The sequence below is a fragment of the Anabrus simplex genome, chromosome 6, assembly GCF_040414725.1.
Source record: "Anabrus simplex isolate iqAnaSimp1 chromosome 6, ASM4041472v1, whole genome shotgun sequence".
Classification (NCBI taxonomy): domain Eukaryota; kingdom Metazoa; phylum Arthropoda; class Insecta; order Orthoptera; family Tettigoniidae; genus Anabrus; species Anabrus simplex.
In genome coordinates, this window is record NC_090270.1 from 271,599,873 (window position 1) to 271,619,204 (window position 19,332).

Here is a 19,332-nt window from a genome sequence, read left to right on the forward strand (position 1 = left end):
CTTTGATGGTTTGGACATGTTAAAAGGATGGAATAGGGAAGGATATCGAAGCAGATGATAGAGGCCCAGATAAAAGGAGGGAGGGCAAGGGGGAGACCAAGACTAAGGTAATTGAAAACAATCAAGAACAGCATAATTAGAAGAAACCTTGACTGGATCACAGTAAAAGAGAAACAACAGTGGTAGGATTTAGGAAGGTGGAAATGTGCCTCAAACATCCTAACCCGGCAGGGGCTGGACAAAGGAAGTGGATAATGATGACTCAATGATACCGATTATTAATTGCAAACATGAAACTGTTGCTAATTAATGAGAAAATTATCTTGGCTTGAAGACTGAATATTCAATCAATCAATCAATGATTGGCATTAGGACTGCTGCCCAGGTGCAGATTCCCTATCAATTATTTACCTAGCTTTTTCTTACATAATTGCAAAGCATTTCAGAAATATATTGAAAATTTGAAATTGAAAATTTATTGGTAAATTATTCCAATCCCTATCTCCTCCTCCTATAAACAAATATTTGGCCCAATTTGTCCTCTTGAATTCCAACTTTATCTTCATATTATGATCTTTCCTACTTTTAAAAACACCACTCAAACGTATTCGTCCACTAACATTATTCCACGCCATCTCTTCACTGACAGCTCGGAATATACCACTTACTCAAGCAGCTTGTCTCCTTTCTCCCAAATCTTCCCAACCCAAACTTCACAAAATTTTTGTAATGCTGCTCTTCTGTCAGAAATTTTTGATGATAAATTTATTAGTTCTGTCATCTATCATAAATTTTGGTTTTCTGTATGTTGATATGCAGTCCAACAATGATTCTTACATTTGTGATATCAGAAGGAGCACTGCCATGATGAATTCCACTAAAGACAACCATCCCCACTGGCACTGTGCCTGTAATGAAGCACCACACGTACCTACAAAAAACCTACGGTAGCTACACTTATGTTCTCCATGTCAAGTGTGATGGTTGTCTCAAAGTTGTCTTATATTTTATATTTAAATAAGTATAGTACCATAATTGGGACTGTTGGTAGGTCCTTAGTATTTTAACTACATGCTTCTCATCTCCTGAATATTTTACTTCTTGTTATATATTTTACTGGACAAGGTACTGGTCTTCCTCCCCAGATGTATCGTCCGACCAAAAGTCTCACGCTCCAGGGCACTGCCCTTGAGGCGGTAGAGGTAGGATCACTGAGGCCGAGGGAGAAACCAATCCTGGAGGGTAAATGGATTAAGAAAGAAAGAAAGAAAGAAAGAAAGAAAGAAAGAAAGCTATATATTCAACATTACACTAATGCAAATAGTTTTCTGTGATAATGTGATAGGAAAGGGATAGGAGGGGAAATTAGCAGTCTTAATTAAGGTGAAAACCATGGAAAAGCATCTTCAGGTTTGCCAATGATGAGCTTTGAATCCACCGTCTCCTAAATACAAGCTTACAGTAACACAACTCATACCAAGTAGTCAACTCGCTTGGTTCCTGCTATCCTATGTCTCTGTTCAAGTATGACTTCTTCATTACTACTATACCATTCCTTTTAATGGAACCTGTCCTATGAATACTTTAATCAACAGGAGTCTCGGATGGAGCTGAGTTAGAACACAAATGTCTTCCAACGTTAAACCCTCAGGATTTAACAATATTATAGAAGTCATCATCATCATCATCATCCTAAACCATCTCCAGTTTCCCGGGTGTGGTATATGAGCCTCCTCCATCTCATTCTGTCCTTGTACCATTCTTCCTCCACCAACTTGTCCCAATCATGACCTCTCAGCATTACATCGCTCTTAACTAAATCTATCCATTTCCTTCGTGGCCTTCCCACGGGTCGTCTTCCTTCTACCTTTCTGTCAAATTCCTTCCTTGCAGTTCTGTTTACTGGCATCCTCTTCATGTGACCAAACCACTTCAGTCTTGATATCTGAATCTTATTTAGGAGAGAACAATATTATAGAAGTATGGGGCTTAAATAGCATATCAATGGGCCTAAAATATCCCTTTGTAAATGATAAAAGTGATCATCATTTGCTATAGTACACAGGAAAATCAACCAAAGCAATTTATCAAGATGTTTTGTACTTACCCAAACATGCGCCCCATGATCCCCATGCCATACTGACGGCGGTCTGAGTTGTCAAACACTCTGTCGAGAACCCGACTCCATATCCGAGAACAACCCACTTCCGGTCCAGACTCTGTCACAGACTCGAACCGATCTGGTGTTCGCCGCCAGCTAGGTGCTCTGATGACAAACAATGGGAAGGAATATGAGGACAACTATTTAAAATATCATTCAAGCTTATAAACCTGTTGATCTTTCAGTCGGTCAACATGCAACCCAGTTCCAAATTTATTTGAGTGGGTGATCAATATAAACGATATAAAAGAGATTTTCTAATCAAATCATCAGAAACTGATAAGAAAGACATACATTAAACAACTTGTAAGTACATGATATAAACACTTGAAAGAAAACGACAGAGTTTAGAGGATAGAAATTACAGAAAAAATGAAAACCTTAATTGATGAAGTTTTCAATATAAAAAGAAACAGAGTATTGTCCCAGAATTCGAAATTATGTCTTTATCATGTAAAATATTACATGTATTTGAACTAAGATCTAGCCACACGGAGTTTTTCCTTTCTGCGAGCAGGACAGACGTTGCTGTGTGTTGGTAGAGTTCAGTGTTGGTAATGCAACCATTCAACATAGAAAGATTTCTTCAGCATATCCAAGATATTTCTCAGGTCGCTGGAGCTACCCAGGTCCATTTTGGTTTTGGTTAAGTGTTTAAGGCCGAATGTCCTTCCAGATTATACGCAATTTTTCATTTCAAAATTCCAACCCAGGACTGCCATCCATGTGGAAAGTCAGCAGCCAAGCCACTGAGCTAACCACACCCTCTATGTAACCATGCAACAGTATGAAGAACTATTTCAAGAAGTTTGTTGTTTACAAACTTTATGAAAGGAGATGCTGAAACTGCCCGCCTTCATTGTGCACATATTTTTGGTACAGAAGACTGATAAAAGAGTTGTATAAGAATCAGAAGGTGATGGTTAGAGTAGATGAATATGAAACAGAAGAGGAGTGAAACAGGGATGTTGCATGTCACCGGCTCTGCTCAATACATATGCCGAAAAATTGTTACAGAAGGAACTGATAAAAAGCAAGAGGCGTTGTAGTGGGAGAGAACCAATAAAGACTATAAAATACGGAGTTGATGTGGCGGTATTAGCGGAATCAGAAAAAGATCTGCAAGTCATGTTAGAAAATATTGAGATAGTGGGCTAAGAGTTCGGAATGAAGATAAAACATTGGGAAGACTAAGGTGATGAGAATAGGAAAGGAGGAGATTGCTATTAATATAACACTAGAGGGAAAGAAATTAGAACAAGTAAAGTCATTCAGATATTTAGGAAGTTTGTTGACATGGAATGGAAGCTGCAAAGAAGAAATAAGTAGAATATATAAGAGAAAAGAAGCTTTTGGAAAGATGAGAAGGCCATTGACATCTAAGGAAATCCCTATTGATTTAAGAAAGAGGTTCGCAAAGTGTTTTGTGTGGAGTGTATTGTCATATGGTGCTGAAACATGGAAATTAAGAAAGAAACAAAGTATTTGGGAAGTTTTGAAATATGGTTGTGGAGAAGAATGGACAGATAAAGTGAGAAATGATGAAGTGCTAAGAAAAAGCAGTAGAGAAGAGACACCTGATGAAAACGATAAAGAAGAGGGAAATATCCTAGTTGGGTCACATACTACGTAGAAATTGTCTTCAACAGAGGGTGATGGAGGGAAAAATAGATGGAAGAAAACGAAGAGGAAGAAGAAGGTTTGGAATGTTAACAGATGTCAAACAAGGGAGAAGCTATGAACAACTGAAGCAAGATGCTCAGGCTGTCCAGTTGTTACCTGTCTCAAGAAAAATTCACAGAAGAAGAAGACCTCTTTAAGAAACTATACAAGTTTACGTTATGTAATGCCAATATTTTACCTCAGTTCTAGGGTGTGGGATGGTTATGGTACACAATTTTTAAAATATACCAGATATAAATGTTGCATGGATTGCTGCAAAGAATATATGGATTGTTATACGACCTAGAAATTTTACACTTGGGAATCTTTCTTGAAACTGTGTTTGTCTTTCATCAAAGGTGTTTGAACTCGACTGGACAGGCTGACTAAGTACGAGTAAGAACATGCTGTGATATAGTAAACATATTAAATTATACTGAACTGTAACAGAACAGAACAGAACAGCACACAACTCACAGCCACTAGTTTCTCCATTGCTGTAATGGAAAGCAAGTTAAAGTTCTCTTACTTGCTATTTCTATTCGCTTTGGTCATACCCTAAATATATACATAATTTACTGTTATTCTGTCCGGCTCCATGACTAAATGGTTAGCGTGCTGGTCTTTGGTCAGAGGGGTCCCGGGTTCGATTCCTGCCAGGGTCGGGAATTTTAACCATTGATTAATTTCGCTGGCACGGGGGCTGGGTGTATGTGTCATCTTCATCACCATTTCATCCTCATCACGACGCATAGGTCGTCTACGGGCGTCATATCGAAAGAGCTGCACCTGGCGAGCCGAACATGTCCTCGGACACTCCCGGCACTAAAAGCCAAACGCCATTTAATTTCACTGTTATTATTACAGAAACGGGATATAATAAAAAAGAGGCCTACCTTTCTCTTGTGGTGTAGTGCTCCCTGACGTGGTGGGGATGGTCTGGTTGGTCCCTACTCGTGGCGAAGCCTCCCTCCCCTGAGGGTTCAGCTGTGCCCCCACTTCCTTCCACGTAGTCCGCGGTGGATGGGCCAGGGGCGACGTTGACAGAACTGCTGTTCGGTGCAGACACAGTCTTCTCGAAGAACACCTGAGGGAAAGAATACATCTTTAAGCAATTCTCAAGTTAGAATAAGCACATGTATATCTGGGAGCAGTTGAAGTTGTCTTACTTCGTCGACGAGCGATGACGAGGAGTGCTCTTCCGTCGACGAGGGTGGCGGCACTGCCGAGGGCGCGAAGCTGCGGGATCTCTGTCGGCTGCGAGCGCCAGGGCGGGGGCGGCGTCTACTCAGCGTCTGCAGATTTAAACAAGTTCATGTCAGATGACCTGATCGTTAAAAGTAAGCATGCTCCTACTAGATGAAGACAGAAGGTGAGGAGATCAGAGAAGTTACTTCCACAACGGAATGGAGCAGAATGATACTGTACAAAATTTGCGCTCTGCAAACTGACTCAGAGATCGCGAGTGTGAGATGGGAGTTGCATATGGAGGATTATTATTTCTCTGACTTCTATGGAGTTAGCAATTGGTCTTTCAGCGTATAAACCAGTCTACAGTTCATCAGAACTTCATCTGAAAGGAGGTGGACAGATATACATGTGTGGGGGAACAAGAGCAATAGCAGAATAAGGGCGAACATTTCATTCGCTATCGAATCAATCAGTGATTTATCGTTCAGTAATTGCATATGTGCACAGAAGGAAATTTATTTTAGTTATGTCTGTAATCTGAAGCTTCCGTGATTCAGGCGGCAGCGCGCCGGTCTCTCACCGCTGGGTTGCGTGGTTCAAATCCCAATCACTCCATGTGAGATTCTTGCTGGACAAAGCGGAGGCGGGGCGGGTTTTTCTTCGGGTACTCCAGTTTTCCCTGTCATCTTTAATTCCAGAAACACTCTCCAATATAATTTCATTTCATCTGTCAGTCATTAATCATTGCCCTAAAGGAGTGCGACAGGATTCGGCAGCCGGCACAATTTCTATTCTCGCCGCTAGATGGGGACCTCATTCATTCCACTCCTGACGCGGTCGAATGACTGAAAACAGGCTGTGGATTTACATTTTTTCATCTGACTCCTTAGTTAAATGGCCAATGTCGTGTTGTACCTTCGGTTCAGAGGCTTTAAAGTTAGATTCCTGGCCGGGATGGGGATTTTATCCACGTCTGATTAATTCCTCTCGCTCAAATGCTCTGTGTTTATGTTTATTTCTCAACATATTCTTCCCTAATATTTTGTGGTAGGCACTTCGTGTAAGTTTGTCCCTATTTTACGGCTGTATGCGCTTCCTGACACCAACCGTACATGGAAGGATGCATTCACTATTGCGTGTTTCAGTGGTAGTTTGTATGTAAAAAGACGAACATAAATACCCAGCCTTTGAGTTAGAGGAATTAACCATACACAGTTAAAACCCTACCTCGGCCGGGAATCGAAAGAAAGGCCCTCTGAACCGACGACCTGTACGCTGATCATTCAGCCAAGAGCCGGGGTGATGTTTCTCTTATCTAGCTGCAGTACCCAGCACTGCCCGGGTACTTTTTTGAATATTTACTTTTAAGATTTGCATTATCTCTTAATAATGTGTGAAGTGTACTTTTCTAGTTTCTTTATTGTTACGGTACGTTTATTGACATTTTATGAACTATTTTGAAGTTTTAGAGTTATTGTTATGTGTTTAAATTTAAATTTTAGTTTCAGATTATTTTGTTTCGGGTTAAACTTTGTTCTTATGGCAGCCCGGATTATTTGGGAAATAGTTGATACTTTCAAATATATAAACGATAAAAATACGTGATAACTGTCATTGGGAATGTCACAAATCAGCCTAGCGCCTCCAAAAACTGTGAATTCAGCACTGTCTCGGTCATTTTGGGCATTTTCTTTTTCATTCCTTCTCACCCTCCATGCCATTTGGGGGGTGAACTTGACACTAAACGACATCAAGATTGTCACTATTCATCTCAGTGACCCCGAAAACTATGGGTTCGACACTACTATTATTTTATATCTCCCCCCTCCTCCCCCCCCCCCCCCCTGGCAGCGCCAGTGGTGTCTTACCCCCACAGTATAATTCTTTCAGAGAGTCATACGTCTCCTAAGTTTGGTGGAAATTGATCCTTGTGTTCCAGAGCTATGCTACATGGATTACTCTTTGGTGCAAGATGCGGATTGACATTTGTGTGTGGGGTCCTGCAGTGGCGGTGGGCTCTCAGGAGCACATGAGCACCCAGTTGTAACGCATATTCACGCATTCATGGATACCGGCAATTCAAAATTGTTTCCTTTTTTCGACCTGATTTCGTCAATCGATCGAAAGCATTCGAATTATATCGAACCTCCGTTACAATGACAGCTGTTCATTTCAACTGGCAATGCCAGGGAGCACACTGGAGACTTTGCTAAGAACCTTAAGACTATACGCATGCGCATGGAGATGACGTCATAGATTATGCACAGATATACCCATAAGCGAGGAGCACGGTAAGGAATGTGCCTTTCCGTCTACAACCACCCTCAAACCAGAGATAGTATTACAGTTGACCACAAGGGACCGCCACCTCCCCTGTTACTGTTGGCCACAGCTCCCAGGAGTTACTATTGCATTACGCCGGAAGATTTCGCTAATAGCTTATTCTGAACAGGTTTTCGTAATTACTGGATCAGAAAGCCAGAGCCTCAGCCAAAGCCTGAGCGGGAAAATGCATCCTCTGTTATAAGGGCTCTACCATATTATGAGTAGAGAAGCAACCGTGCAAGGAACTTTTAGCGAAATTATTTATGTAAGTATTTTGTACTTATTTGCATTCTACTTTGGTATATTTCAGACGTGAACACAAATTTTGGAACGCCCTGAAAATTTGGTCACGAGCCGCCGCTGGGATCCTGACAAAAGTGGGTTTCTCTGCAGGCTTTCCGCGTAATATCGTCGTGTCTGATAATAAGGAACTCTCTGAACACTTTTCTTCATTATCTGCATTTTTAACTTATAGAGAGTGTTCCACATCTTTACAAATGATTTGTCGATATTATATCAGATTGTGATTAAAATTGTAATAATAATTTTATAGTTATTCTGAACCCTTGTGTTGAGCTGTATATACAGTCTGACGAATATTATTATTTTATCTCTATAATAGCCCGCCTGGTGGTTACGATCGTTAAGGTGTCGAGTCTATAAAGTCTGACACCATGATTATCCGGTTCGAGTCCCATTGATCACAAAAATGCACACCATCAGAATGTTATTCGGCAGGGTAGGAGAGGTGGTGGTATATCGTTTCTAATCACTGAATGGGTGTCAAAAACCTTGATTCAATTCCACAATTTTTTACAATTGGCTTTACGTCGCACCGACACAGATAGGTCTTACGGCGACGATGGGATAGGAAATGGCTAGGAGTGGAAGGGAACCGGCCGTGGCCTTAATTAAGGTACAGTCCCAGCATTTGCCTGGTGTGAAAATGGGAAACCACGGAAAACCGACAGTGGGGCTCGAACCTACTATCTCCCGAATACTGGATACTGGCCGCACTTATGATTCAATTCCAAACCTCTCCTCAGTGTTCATATGCAGTGAAGGCATATGACGCTGTTGGTGGTGATTCGTTCGTCGGATGGGGACGTAAAGCCTTGAGCAGAACCCTTGGTATTATTCGACAGGAGTAGGCTATGTGTCGACACCGAATTTCACCCCCTCCCTGCCTTAGGTACCATCTTTCATCCAGACGCGCAGGTCACCCATAGGAGTCAAATAGAAAGTTTGCACCAGGCGAGCCGAACACGTCCTCGGACACTCCCAGCACTAAAAGGCATGTGATAAATAAATAAATAAATAAATAAATAAATAAATAAATAAATAAATAAATAAATAAATAAATAAATAAATAATCTCTAATAATATTAATAATAAAAATAATAATAATTTCAGAGACGCCGAAGCGAAGGAATTTTGACCCCGCAGTTCTCTTTGTACGCGCTAATACATCTACCGTCATGAGGATGACGTATCTGAGCGCCTTCAAAAACGACCGGACTGAGCCAGGATCGAACCCGCCAACCTAGTCTCGGAAGCCCAGCGCTCTATCGTCTCATCCACTCAATACTGTGGTTTATTCGATATACTGTAAAAAAATGGAGAACTAGTCTCTTATGCAGTATACTGAGAAGTACAAATAATAATTCCTTCACTATGCCTTTCAATCAATCATCATCAATCACCATTGATCTTCATTAAGGGCTGTCACCCAGGTAACAGATGACCAATAATTTCAATGTCATTTATTTTGACTCATATCGTATAAACGAAGGTACGTCTACATATTCATCTGTAGACTTTCTTTTCAACTACTGCATCATTTTACACTAAACAAACAACCCCAAGTGAAATATCACTTCTACACATTCATTGTCTCAGCTATACAACCTCCCTGGCTAAGAATTTAATAGGAATAATATGAATTTACCTTATGAATTAGGAGTTAGAAGTCCGCTCAATAAATGAATGGTCAGCGCTGTAGCCTTCGGTTCGAAGGATTCCGAGTTTGATTCCCGGCCGGAACGGTCGCTAAACACGTCTGCTCCTCTCACTCATACGTAATGACACAGTAATGTACTCGGGACAGAGCATACGGGAGATTCGCACGCGCAGTCATATGACAGCAACCGATTGGTGCATCGAAATCACGATTTCCAGCATTTCCTGTGATGGGAATTTCTCCTGTTCATTAAGAAGGGTCAATTCCACGTCAGTCTTATAAATACTTTCCGTGCCACTCTTATTTTGCCCACCCTGTATAATAATGTAAAGAAATATTTTTATTCCCTATCGCTTTCAAAAGACGATTCCAAAGCTGACTGCAGATTCAGTAATATTTGCACAAATCAATTTAAGTAGATCCAATTGTAAGATCTGTTTACTGTATTTCGATTAGAGATGGCTGAAAAATAACGTAGCAGTTACTTTGTCACAGTTACATGCTTGTCACTGTTACAAATGTAACGAGGACAAAAATAACCCGTTACCGAGTAACGACAACAGAATAACGTACTGGTGAAAACAGTAACTGAGAAGTGGAAACTGTCACTAGTAGCAGCTTACAGACACAGAATGTGACCTTCAGAGTTCAGATAGTACGCATGTCTTCGAAGTGAGAGCGCTTTTGTAAGAGATTGCTGTAAGTCAAATACACTATAGAGTATATTATACGTAAGTTGCTTCTGTCATCTGGTAACTAAAGTGTAAACTGTTATAACATATTCAACTGCTCAGGGGTAATCGTTGACTTAGACATCGCGCAGGGCTACCTTCTTCTTCTTCTTATTCTCTTCTTAATCTGCTTACCCTCCATGGTTGGCTTTTCCCTCAGCGAGGGATCCCACCTCTACAGCCTCAAGGGCAGTGCCTTGGAGCTTCAGACTCTGCGTCGGGGGATACAACCGGGGAGGATGACCAGTATCTCGCCCAGACGGCCTCACCTCCTATGCTGAACAGGGGCCTTGTGGGGGGATGGCAAGATTGGAAGGGATAGACAAGGAAGAGGGAAGGAAGCGGCCGTGGCCTTAGGTACCATCCCGGCATTTGTCTGGAGGAGAAGTGGGAAACCACGGAAAACCACTTCTAGGATGGCTGAGGTGGGAATCGAACCCACATCTACTCAGTTGACCTCCCGAGGCTGAGTGAACCCCGTTCCAGCCCTCGTACCACTTTTCAAAAAATTTCGTGGCAGAGCCGGGAATCGAACGCGGACGTCCGGGGGTGGCAGCTAATCACACTAACCACTACACCACAGAGGCGGACGCAGGGCTACCTACATTACAATATTATTATCCGTTTTAACCGTATAATTTTTCTTGTACCATAAGTAAATTAGTAAGCTAACTTTCCATATTGATATTATAGATAGCATAACATTACTTCAATTTTTTAATCGATCCTCTTGTAGCGGTTTGTGTCAGGGTTCGGTAGACTGATCATCATGTTTTCTTGTCTTCTATCTTTGATCGGGGAATTGTCTAACTCACTCCTCTAGATTTCAGAAAAGATGCTATGTTGTCTTCTCATTTCATCCGCTGTCTGCCTCTCGTTAACTTTATAGCAAACAGCAATGCGTGTTTTGCTCCACCGACTTTCAACAGTGTAGTGATGCGTGTGCGCATGTGCGAGTGAATGAACGGGACTTCACAACACAGCTTGAACGAGACAAGCTTGAAGCCGTAACAAGGATGTGACCAATAAAAGGTGAGTAACGTTGGACGTTATTTTTAACTGTTACTTTTCAGTTACTTTATTGTAGTAGTGAAAAATGTAGCAGTTACACAAAAATAACCGTTTGTCACACCTCTAACTTCGATAACTTAATATACACTGACTGACAGAGCAAATGCAACACCAAGAAGGAGTGGTCAGAACTTTATGCCAATTGCAGGGTAGACTGACGTCACTGAGGTATGCTCATGATGTGAAATGCGCCGCTGTGCTGCGCACGTAGCGAACGATAAATGGGACACGGCGTTGGCGAATGGCCCACTTCGTACCGTGATTTCTCAGCCGACAGTCATTGTAGAACGTGTTGTCGTGTGCCACAGGACACGTGTATAGCTAAGAATGCCAGGCCGCCGTCAACGGAGGCATTTCCAGCAGACAGACGACTTTACGAGGGGTATGGTGATCGGGCTGAGAAGGGCAGGTTGGTCGCTTCGTCAAATCGCAGCCCATACCCATAGGGATGTGTCCACGGTGCAGCGCCTGTGGCGAAGATGGTTGGTGCAGGGACATGTGGCACGTGCGAGGGGTCCAGGCGTAGCCCGAGTGACGTCAGCACGCGAGGATCGGCGCATCCGCCGCCAAGCGGTGGCAGCCCCGCACGCCACATCAACCGCCATTCTTCAGCATGTGCAAGACACCCTGGCTGTTCCAATATCGACCAGAACAATTTCCCGTCGATTGGTTGAAGGAGGCCTGCACTCCCGGTGTCCGCTCAGAAGACTACCATTGACTCCACAGCATAGACGTGCACGCCTGGCATGGTGCCTGGCTAGAGCGACTTGGATGAGGGAATGGCGGAACGTCGTGTTCTCCGATGAGTCACGCTTCTGTTCTGTCAGTGATAGTCACCGCAGACGAGTGTGGCGTCGGCGTGGAGAAAGGTCAAATCCGGCAGTAACTGTGGAGCGCCCTACCGCTAGACAACGCGGCATCATGGTTTGGGGCGCTATTGCGTATGATTCCACGTCACCTCTAGTGCGTATTCAAGGCACGTTAAATGCCCACCGCTACGTGCAGCATGTGCTGCGGCCGGTGGCACTCCCGTACCTTCAGGGGCTGCCCAATAATCTGTTTCAGCAGGATAATGCCCGCCCACACACTGCTCGCATCTCCCAACAGGCTCTACGAGGTGTACAGATGCTTCCGTGGCCAGCGTACTCTCCGGATCTCTCACCAATCGAACACGTGTGGGATCTCATTGGACGCCGTTTGCAAACTCTGCCCCAGCCTCGTACGGACGACCAACTGTGGCAAATGGTTGACAGAGAATGGAGAACCATCCCTCAGGACACCATCCGCACTCTTATTGACTCTGTACCTCGACGTGTTTCTGCGTGCATCGCCGCTCGCGGTGGTCCTACATCCTACTGAGTCGATGCCGTGCGCATTGTGTAACCTGCATATCGGTCTGAAATAAACATCAATTATTCTTCCGTGCCGACTCTGTTTTTTCGCCAACTTTCATCCCTTTCGAACCACTCCTCCTTGGTGTTGCATTTGCTCTATCAGTCAGTGTAAATATCTACCATTCATTAGAGAAACTTCAATGGGCAGCCGATGGATTACATCAGTGACTTGTTAGAGTATTTAAAGACGATTTGACAAGTTTCCAGTCCGACTTCTGATTATAAAAAGAACACTCTGATGGAGTCACGGGATTTATCGAACGCTTTGCAGATGATGAAAGTAATGTAATAGGAGCCTTAATTTCAGCAGATCAAAATGTAGTATCGTAATGCTACAAACATTCGCCTCACACGTCAAAGCACCCCATAAAAATATGCAATACTGAATGTCTATAAGCCGTAGAAGTATTAGGCTTCTGAAGAAACAATGAATATTTCTTCTTTACAGCAGCAGAGAACGTACCTTAAACAAGGCATTTTTCAGAATAAATTGAATTTTCAATGCACTTGTTTCGTCATTGTTAGAAAAGAGGGAGTTCAAAGCCTCCCCTTGAATATTTCAAATACTTCATTATTTCTGTTTCAACCGCGTGACGTGTATAATCCGTCCACAATACAATCACGAATACTGAATAATTTACAGCTGATCCACGAAGCCAATCATTTTCCTTTGATCTTATCTGAATTTTTAAAAAAAATGTTCCATTAGAGGAGTCACCTCTTTTATTTATCGACAGTTGTATGTATGCCAAAGAACTTGACACGAGTGTCACACTGGCATTATTGCTGGAGAGATTGAGACAGATAACAACAAATCGGAGGAATTTCATGCTCTTGGAATTTCATGAGTTTCTGTTAACGAAGCATTGAGTGTTGCTCATTAATTTCAATATACCATATCATTAACTGACATCTCTAAGAACACAAATCGAGGAATAAATCTAAGCATCCTTGTAATTTTACCTGACAGTTGATATCGTAATCACAGCCACAGGAACTCCAGTGTTATGTGACTGTTGATATCATGATCACAGCCACAGGAACTCCAGTGTTATGTGACTGTTGATATCGTGATCACAGCCACAGGAACTCCAGTGTTATGTGACTGTTGATATTGTAATCACAGCCACAGGAACTCCAGTGTTATGTGACTGTTGATATCGTGATCATAGCCACGAACTCCAGTGTTATGTGACTGTTGATATCTTGTTCACAGCCTCAGGAACTCCAGTGTTATGTGACTGTTGATATCGTGATCATAGCCACAGGAACTCCAGTGTTATGTGACTGTTGATATCTTGTTCACAGCCACAGGAACTCTAGTGTTATGTGACTGTTGATATCTTGTTCACAGCCACAGAACTCCAGTGTTATGTGACTGTTGATATCGTAATCACAGCCACAGGTACTCCAGTGTTATGTGACTGTTGATATTGTGATCATAGCCACAGGAACTCCAGTGTTACGTGACTCTTGATATCGTCTTCACAGCCACAGGAACTCCAGTGTTATGTGACTGTTGATATCGTGATCACAGCCTCAGGAACTCCAGTGTTATGTGACTGTTGATATCGTGATCACAGCCTCAGGAACTCCAGTGTTATGTGACTGTTGATATTGTGATCATAGCCACAGGACCTTCAGTTTTCCGAGGAATTCGGATCACAGAGATTTAACTTTTCAATTTAAAGAATCCACGCTCGTTGGCTGAGATTCGAACCGCGACCGCTTTGGTCTGAAGGCAGTGATTGTGCCACTCGGCTATCACGCCATATTATTTGCTAATCAGCCAACTAGGGACCACGATAAGTTCCACTGTACATTCTGGCATTTACTCAGTTTTCGATTGTTCCCGTAGGTTTTCATTGTCGAGCACGGCGTTCATCCGACCACTGCACCAGTTGTCCACTTTACATCCCGGGAAGTCCCAAAAGTCACGATGCTTGTTCTGGAAAGGTCTCGTTTGTGCACATCATCTGGTTGTAGGCCCATTCCTTCGAGGTCTTTCTTGACGTTTACATACCAGGGAACTCCTGGTTTTTGTTTTGAGACAAAATGGTTAAGAATGCGTTTTGTCCATCGAGAGTCGTCCATCCGTCGTAGGTGACCGTAGAATCTTGCCCTACGTTTGCGCATTGTGTCCGTGATCTTCTCTTAGAGTGGATTTCTCTTGTCTTGGTTCTCCTATGTACATCCCGTTTTTGTAGTTTGAGCCAAGAATGTTGTGGAGAATCTTTTTATCTTTTTGCTCTAACTTAGCAAGCGCACATTTCTGAGAGAGGATTAGGCATTCTGACGCATAAAGAGTTACCGATATTTGCAAGCCTGTTTGTTTTGCTACCTCTTTCAGCACATTAATTTATTCTGTTGCCGTTTTGAAATTTTCTGGCATTACTGCTATATCATCTGTAAAAGCTAAGCAGTCAATGTCTACTCTGTTCTTCTTCGTACGGGCGGTAGATGTAGACTGGGTCTCGGTCCATAAATGGCCACGGCTGGTCCGTGGTCCAACAGGTCTGCACTCTGACCGGCCAACCGAGCAAAGGAGGGGTGGCCACGGCTCTACGCCTCTGCATTCGGAAGGAGGGTAGGGCTGGACCTCACGGCTGGCCCCAACCTTCGGCTGTCCTGAGAATGGTTTTCCGTAGTTTTCCATTCTCCTGCACTAAGGCGAATGCCAAGACAGTTCCTAGTATAAGCCACGGCCGCCAATCCCCTCACCTTCTCCGAGCATCTCCTTCACCGTAACAAATCTCCCGGCCTGAGAGACGGCGTTACCGTCTAAGAGGCCCGCCTCCCCCTTCAGGGGAGGGATGAAAACAGTTTAGTAGGAGTAGTTCTTCGTTCCAATCCTTAACGGTCTGAACACGTTTCTACCTTGTAGTATCTGACGCCACTCCTGTATTACTTGTACATTTCCAAGTTTTTATTTATTATTATTATTATTATTATTATTATTATTATTATTATTATTATTATTATTATTATTATTATTATTATTATTATTCACCTCCGTAGCGTAACTGGAATAAATAGCTACCTTTCTTGGAAGACCAGGTTCAATTCCTGGCAATGATTGAAATTCAAGATTGACAGGAGGGGCTCGTATGTGATTGAAACTGTGCACTCAACCACACAAAATCATCATGTTTGGAATGAGATGAACATATTGTGCAGGTGGTAGATTTAAGTATCATCTCTTCGGCCACTGGATATTCACAGTTTATGAATATTCTCGAATTTCGAAATAGGCTATATAAAATTATATATTTCTTTGACGGCCAATTTTTGTAGTACTGAGTGTACATGCAAATCACCTCCATCAGAGTCGTCCCTAAAAAGAGCTGCACTGCCTCGGGATGACGATATGAATTCTTCTTCTTATTCTTATTATTATAGTCCTCCATAGATCAGACAGGCTCTTACCGCTGTGTTCCGCGGTTCAAATCCCGGGCACTTCATATGAGATTTATGATGGACAAAGAGTAGGCGGGACAGGTTTTACTCCGGGTACTCTGGTTTTCCCTGTCATCTTTCATTCCAGCAACACAGTCCAATATCATTTCATTTCATCTGTCAGTCATTAATCATTGCCCCTGAGGAATACGACAAGCTTCGACAGCCGTCATAGTTCCTATCCTCAACACTAGATTCCGGACCAGGTTGAAACTGGAAAAATGCTGGGGATTTTCGTCAATGTAATTTTGATCAGTGGTCTACAGCTTGAATATTTTTGCGTAAAATATATGAACATTAATGTAAGGCGGAAAATACTTTTTATAGAATTGTATTATTTAGCAGAAAATAGATGTCTGCCTCCGTGGTGTAGTGGTTCATGTGATTAGCTGCCACCTCCGGAGGCCCGGGTTCGATTCTCGGCTCTGCCACGAAATTTAAAAAGTGGTACGAGGGCTGGAATGAGGTCCGCTCAGCCTCGGGAGGTGAAGTGAGTAGAGAGGGTTTCGATTACCACGTCAGCCATTCTCGAAGTGGTTTTCCGTGGTTTCCCACTTCTCCTCCAGGCAAATGCCGGGATGGTACCTAACTTAAGGCAACGGCCACCTTCTTCCCTCTTCCTTGCCTATCCCTTCCAATTTTTCCATCCCCACAACTCCCCTGCTCAGGGGAGGCAGCCTGGGCGAAGTACTGGTCCTCCTCCCCGGTTTCATGCCCCTGATGCGGTAGAGATGGGATCTCTCGCTGAGTCCGAGGGAAAAGCCAACTCTGGACGGTAGACGGGCTAAGAAAGAAAATATGAACAAGAAAGTGGAAAATATTTTCTTAACGAAATATTATTTAGCACAAGATAGACAACTGTTTTCGTTTAGGAAGTCTACCGGTGGTATTTTTCTGTTTATATAATGGCGGCAAATATATATAAGTTATATATACCTCCCCCTCTCTCTGTTATTTGTACTACGGCTATTTCTCTTGTGGTCTAACAGAGAATAAACATAACCTGCTCTTTATCGAGAGCAAAACCCTCTGCCAGAAACGTGGCTGTTTTAGCACACACGCGCGCGCCGCTTCACGCCTATCTAAAAAAGAAAGACTCCTAAGGGTCACTCCACTTCATTAAACCATTCTCTGATATATTGCCGTAACTGGGAAACTCGACCTTATCGTTAACAACAGAGAAAAATGTCTTCAATTTGTTGCTGGTAGGAGAGGGTCATGTATTGGCGGCAAGAGATCGATCTCATCCCTCGCTGGAGGAGGGGCAGGGAAGGGAGAAGCGCTCTCGAGGTGGCACCACTGGTTATCGTCAGTGTTGTGTTTTTATAGCGTGCGTCTCTGCGTGACGTCATCTCTCAACGATCACCGAGTTTTATTGTTCAGCGAGAAGAAAATGAGATTATTTATCACTCTAGGAGATATGATCTATTGCAAGTGAAGGGACTCTACAGTATTATAGTACGTTACTCCTTCGACCGAGCGAGCTGGCTGCGCGCTTCCGACCATGTAGCTGTTAGCTAGCATTTGGGAGATGGTGGGTTCGAGCTTTACTATCAACAGCTCTCAAGACGGTTTTCCGTAGTCTCCCATTTTCACCAGGTCACATCCTTCCTAGTCCTAGCCCTGTCCCCTACACCAGCGTTGCCAAGAAACTTGTCTGAGTTCAAGCGACATACCACTCGCCAAGAAAGAGAATTATTCCTTCCTAGACTGATTTAGGATTTTGAATACCTCCTTTGAAATATTAAACTACTGTATTTTAAATAACATTTAAAATTAATATTTAATTAATATAATTAATTAAATTGATATAATTAATAATTAAAATTAAAATAAAATTTTTAAACTGGCCTCGCGGTGTACGGTAGCGTGCCTGCCTCTTATCCAGAGGCCCCGGGTTCAATTCCCAGCCAGGTCAAGGATTTATACCTGGATCTGATGTATTGTTCGAGGTCCGCTCGGCTTAATTGATAATAATAACAATAATAATGTTATTTGTTTTACGTCCCACTAACTACTTTTTAAGGTCTTCGGAGACGCCGAGGTGCCGGAATTTAGTCCCGCAGGAGTTCTTTAACGTGCCAGTAAATCTACCGACACGGGGCTGTCGTATTTGAGCACCTTCAAATACCACCGGACTGAGCCAGGATCGAACCTGCCAAGTTGGGGTTAGAAGGCCAGCGCCTTAACCGTCTGAGCCACTCAGCCCGGCGCTTAATTGATAACAACTGAGGAACTATCTGAAGGTGAGATAGTGGTCCCGGTCTAGAAATCCAAGAATAACAGCCGAGAGGATTTGTCGTGCCGACCACGCGACACCTCGAAACCTGCAGACCTGCGGGCTGAGCACCGGTCGCTTGGTAGGACATGGATCTTCGGGGCTGCTGCGCCATGGTTCCTTTTTATTTTTGAAACCAATATGGTGCAGCCTGAATTGCCCGTTGTTAAATGGCAGAGCAAGGAAGAAGTAATAAATGTAGAATTCAGCTAACTCCTCTCTTTTCAACATGGACATGTTTTTGGACAGGGATGTCTATCTAGAGGATAACAATTACAAGATAATGCGAATAGAAGGATATGTGATTAGAATAGAAGATCATAATTGTTTTAGGGGACATTAAGAGAAAATTTTGGTGACCATTAATAAACATTATTAATATGTACACATGTACCTACGACTATTTCGCTGTACACACAAACTTTCTTCTGTGGCACTGCGCTTTTGTTACCTGTTGAGGTACATAGCTGACACAAAAGAATGTCGCGTACTATGTCTGTGAAGTCGGAAGATCTTTTGTCCAGTTACAGTGTTTTTAAGCCTCAAACGATTATGATCTTCTAGTATTACATAACCTCCACCGTTTGACAGCCCTGGGCAAATAGTAAGAGTAATTAACAAATTATGGCTATGTCTATTAAGTTTTGTATGTCGTCATTTCGAAAATCGATTAAGAAAACTGTACCGGTTGGTACACCTATACGCCGCACATTTGAATTTTCCGCCTTAAAGTAATCCTCTACTGGAGAAACTCTGAACTTTAAAAACCGAATCAACTCAACTGTTTCTCAGAAGATGTCACTGTGTGTATTTCGATTTGTTTTGGTTTTCATTGATCAAGAAGTCTGGACGTTCTCTTATAGAGGTCACTGCAAAAAAAAAAAAAAAAAAAAAAAAAAAAAAAAAAAAAAAAAAAAAAAACCTATGATCATGCACCCTGGTGCGAAGTGAAGGAACTTTTTTTGACGAAATTTTGTATTCAGAAGTTTTGGTCTTTACTAAATGTTGTTCTTTCACCTATGGGTTGGCAATATTAATTTTTCTTTCCGCCAGTTTTGAACTTAGCCTATCCCGAATTTCTTTAATTAATTTTGGACCAATCG

General features: G+C 42.6%; 1 protein-coding gene across 3 annotated transcripts in view; it reads right to left on the bottom strand.

The window, feature by feature from the left end:
- Positions 1-19,332, bottom strand: part of rho-5 (rhomboid-5) — a 144,997-nt gene that overhangs the window by 89,859 nt on the left and 35,806 nt on the right. For all 3 annotated transcript variants that reach the window (XM_068228441.1, XM_068228440.1, XM_068228439.1), the window contains exons 5-7: positions 4,993-5,118; positions 4,720-4,910; positions 2,108-2,266 (exon numbers count right to left, since the gene is read on the bottom strand). In XM_068228441.1, the coding sequence (XP_068084542.1) occupies positions 2,108-2,266; positions 4,720-4,910; positions 4,993-5,118 (476 nt within the window). The remainder of the gene's footprint in view (positions 1-2,107; positions 2,267-4,719; positions 4,911-4,992; positions 5,119-19,332) is intronic.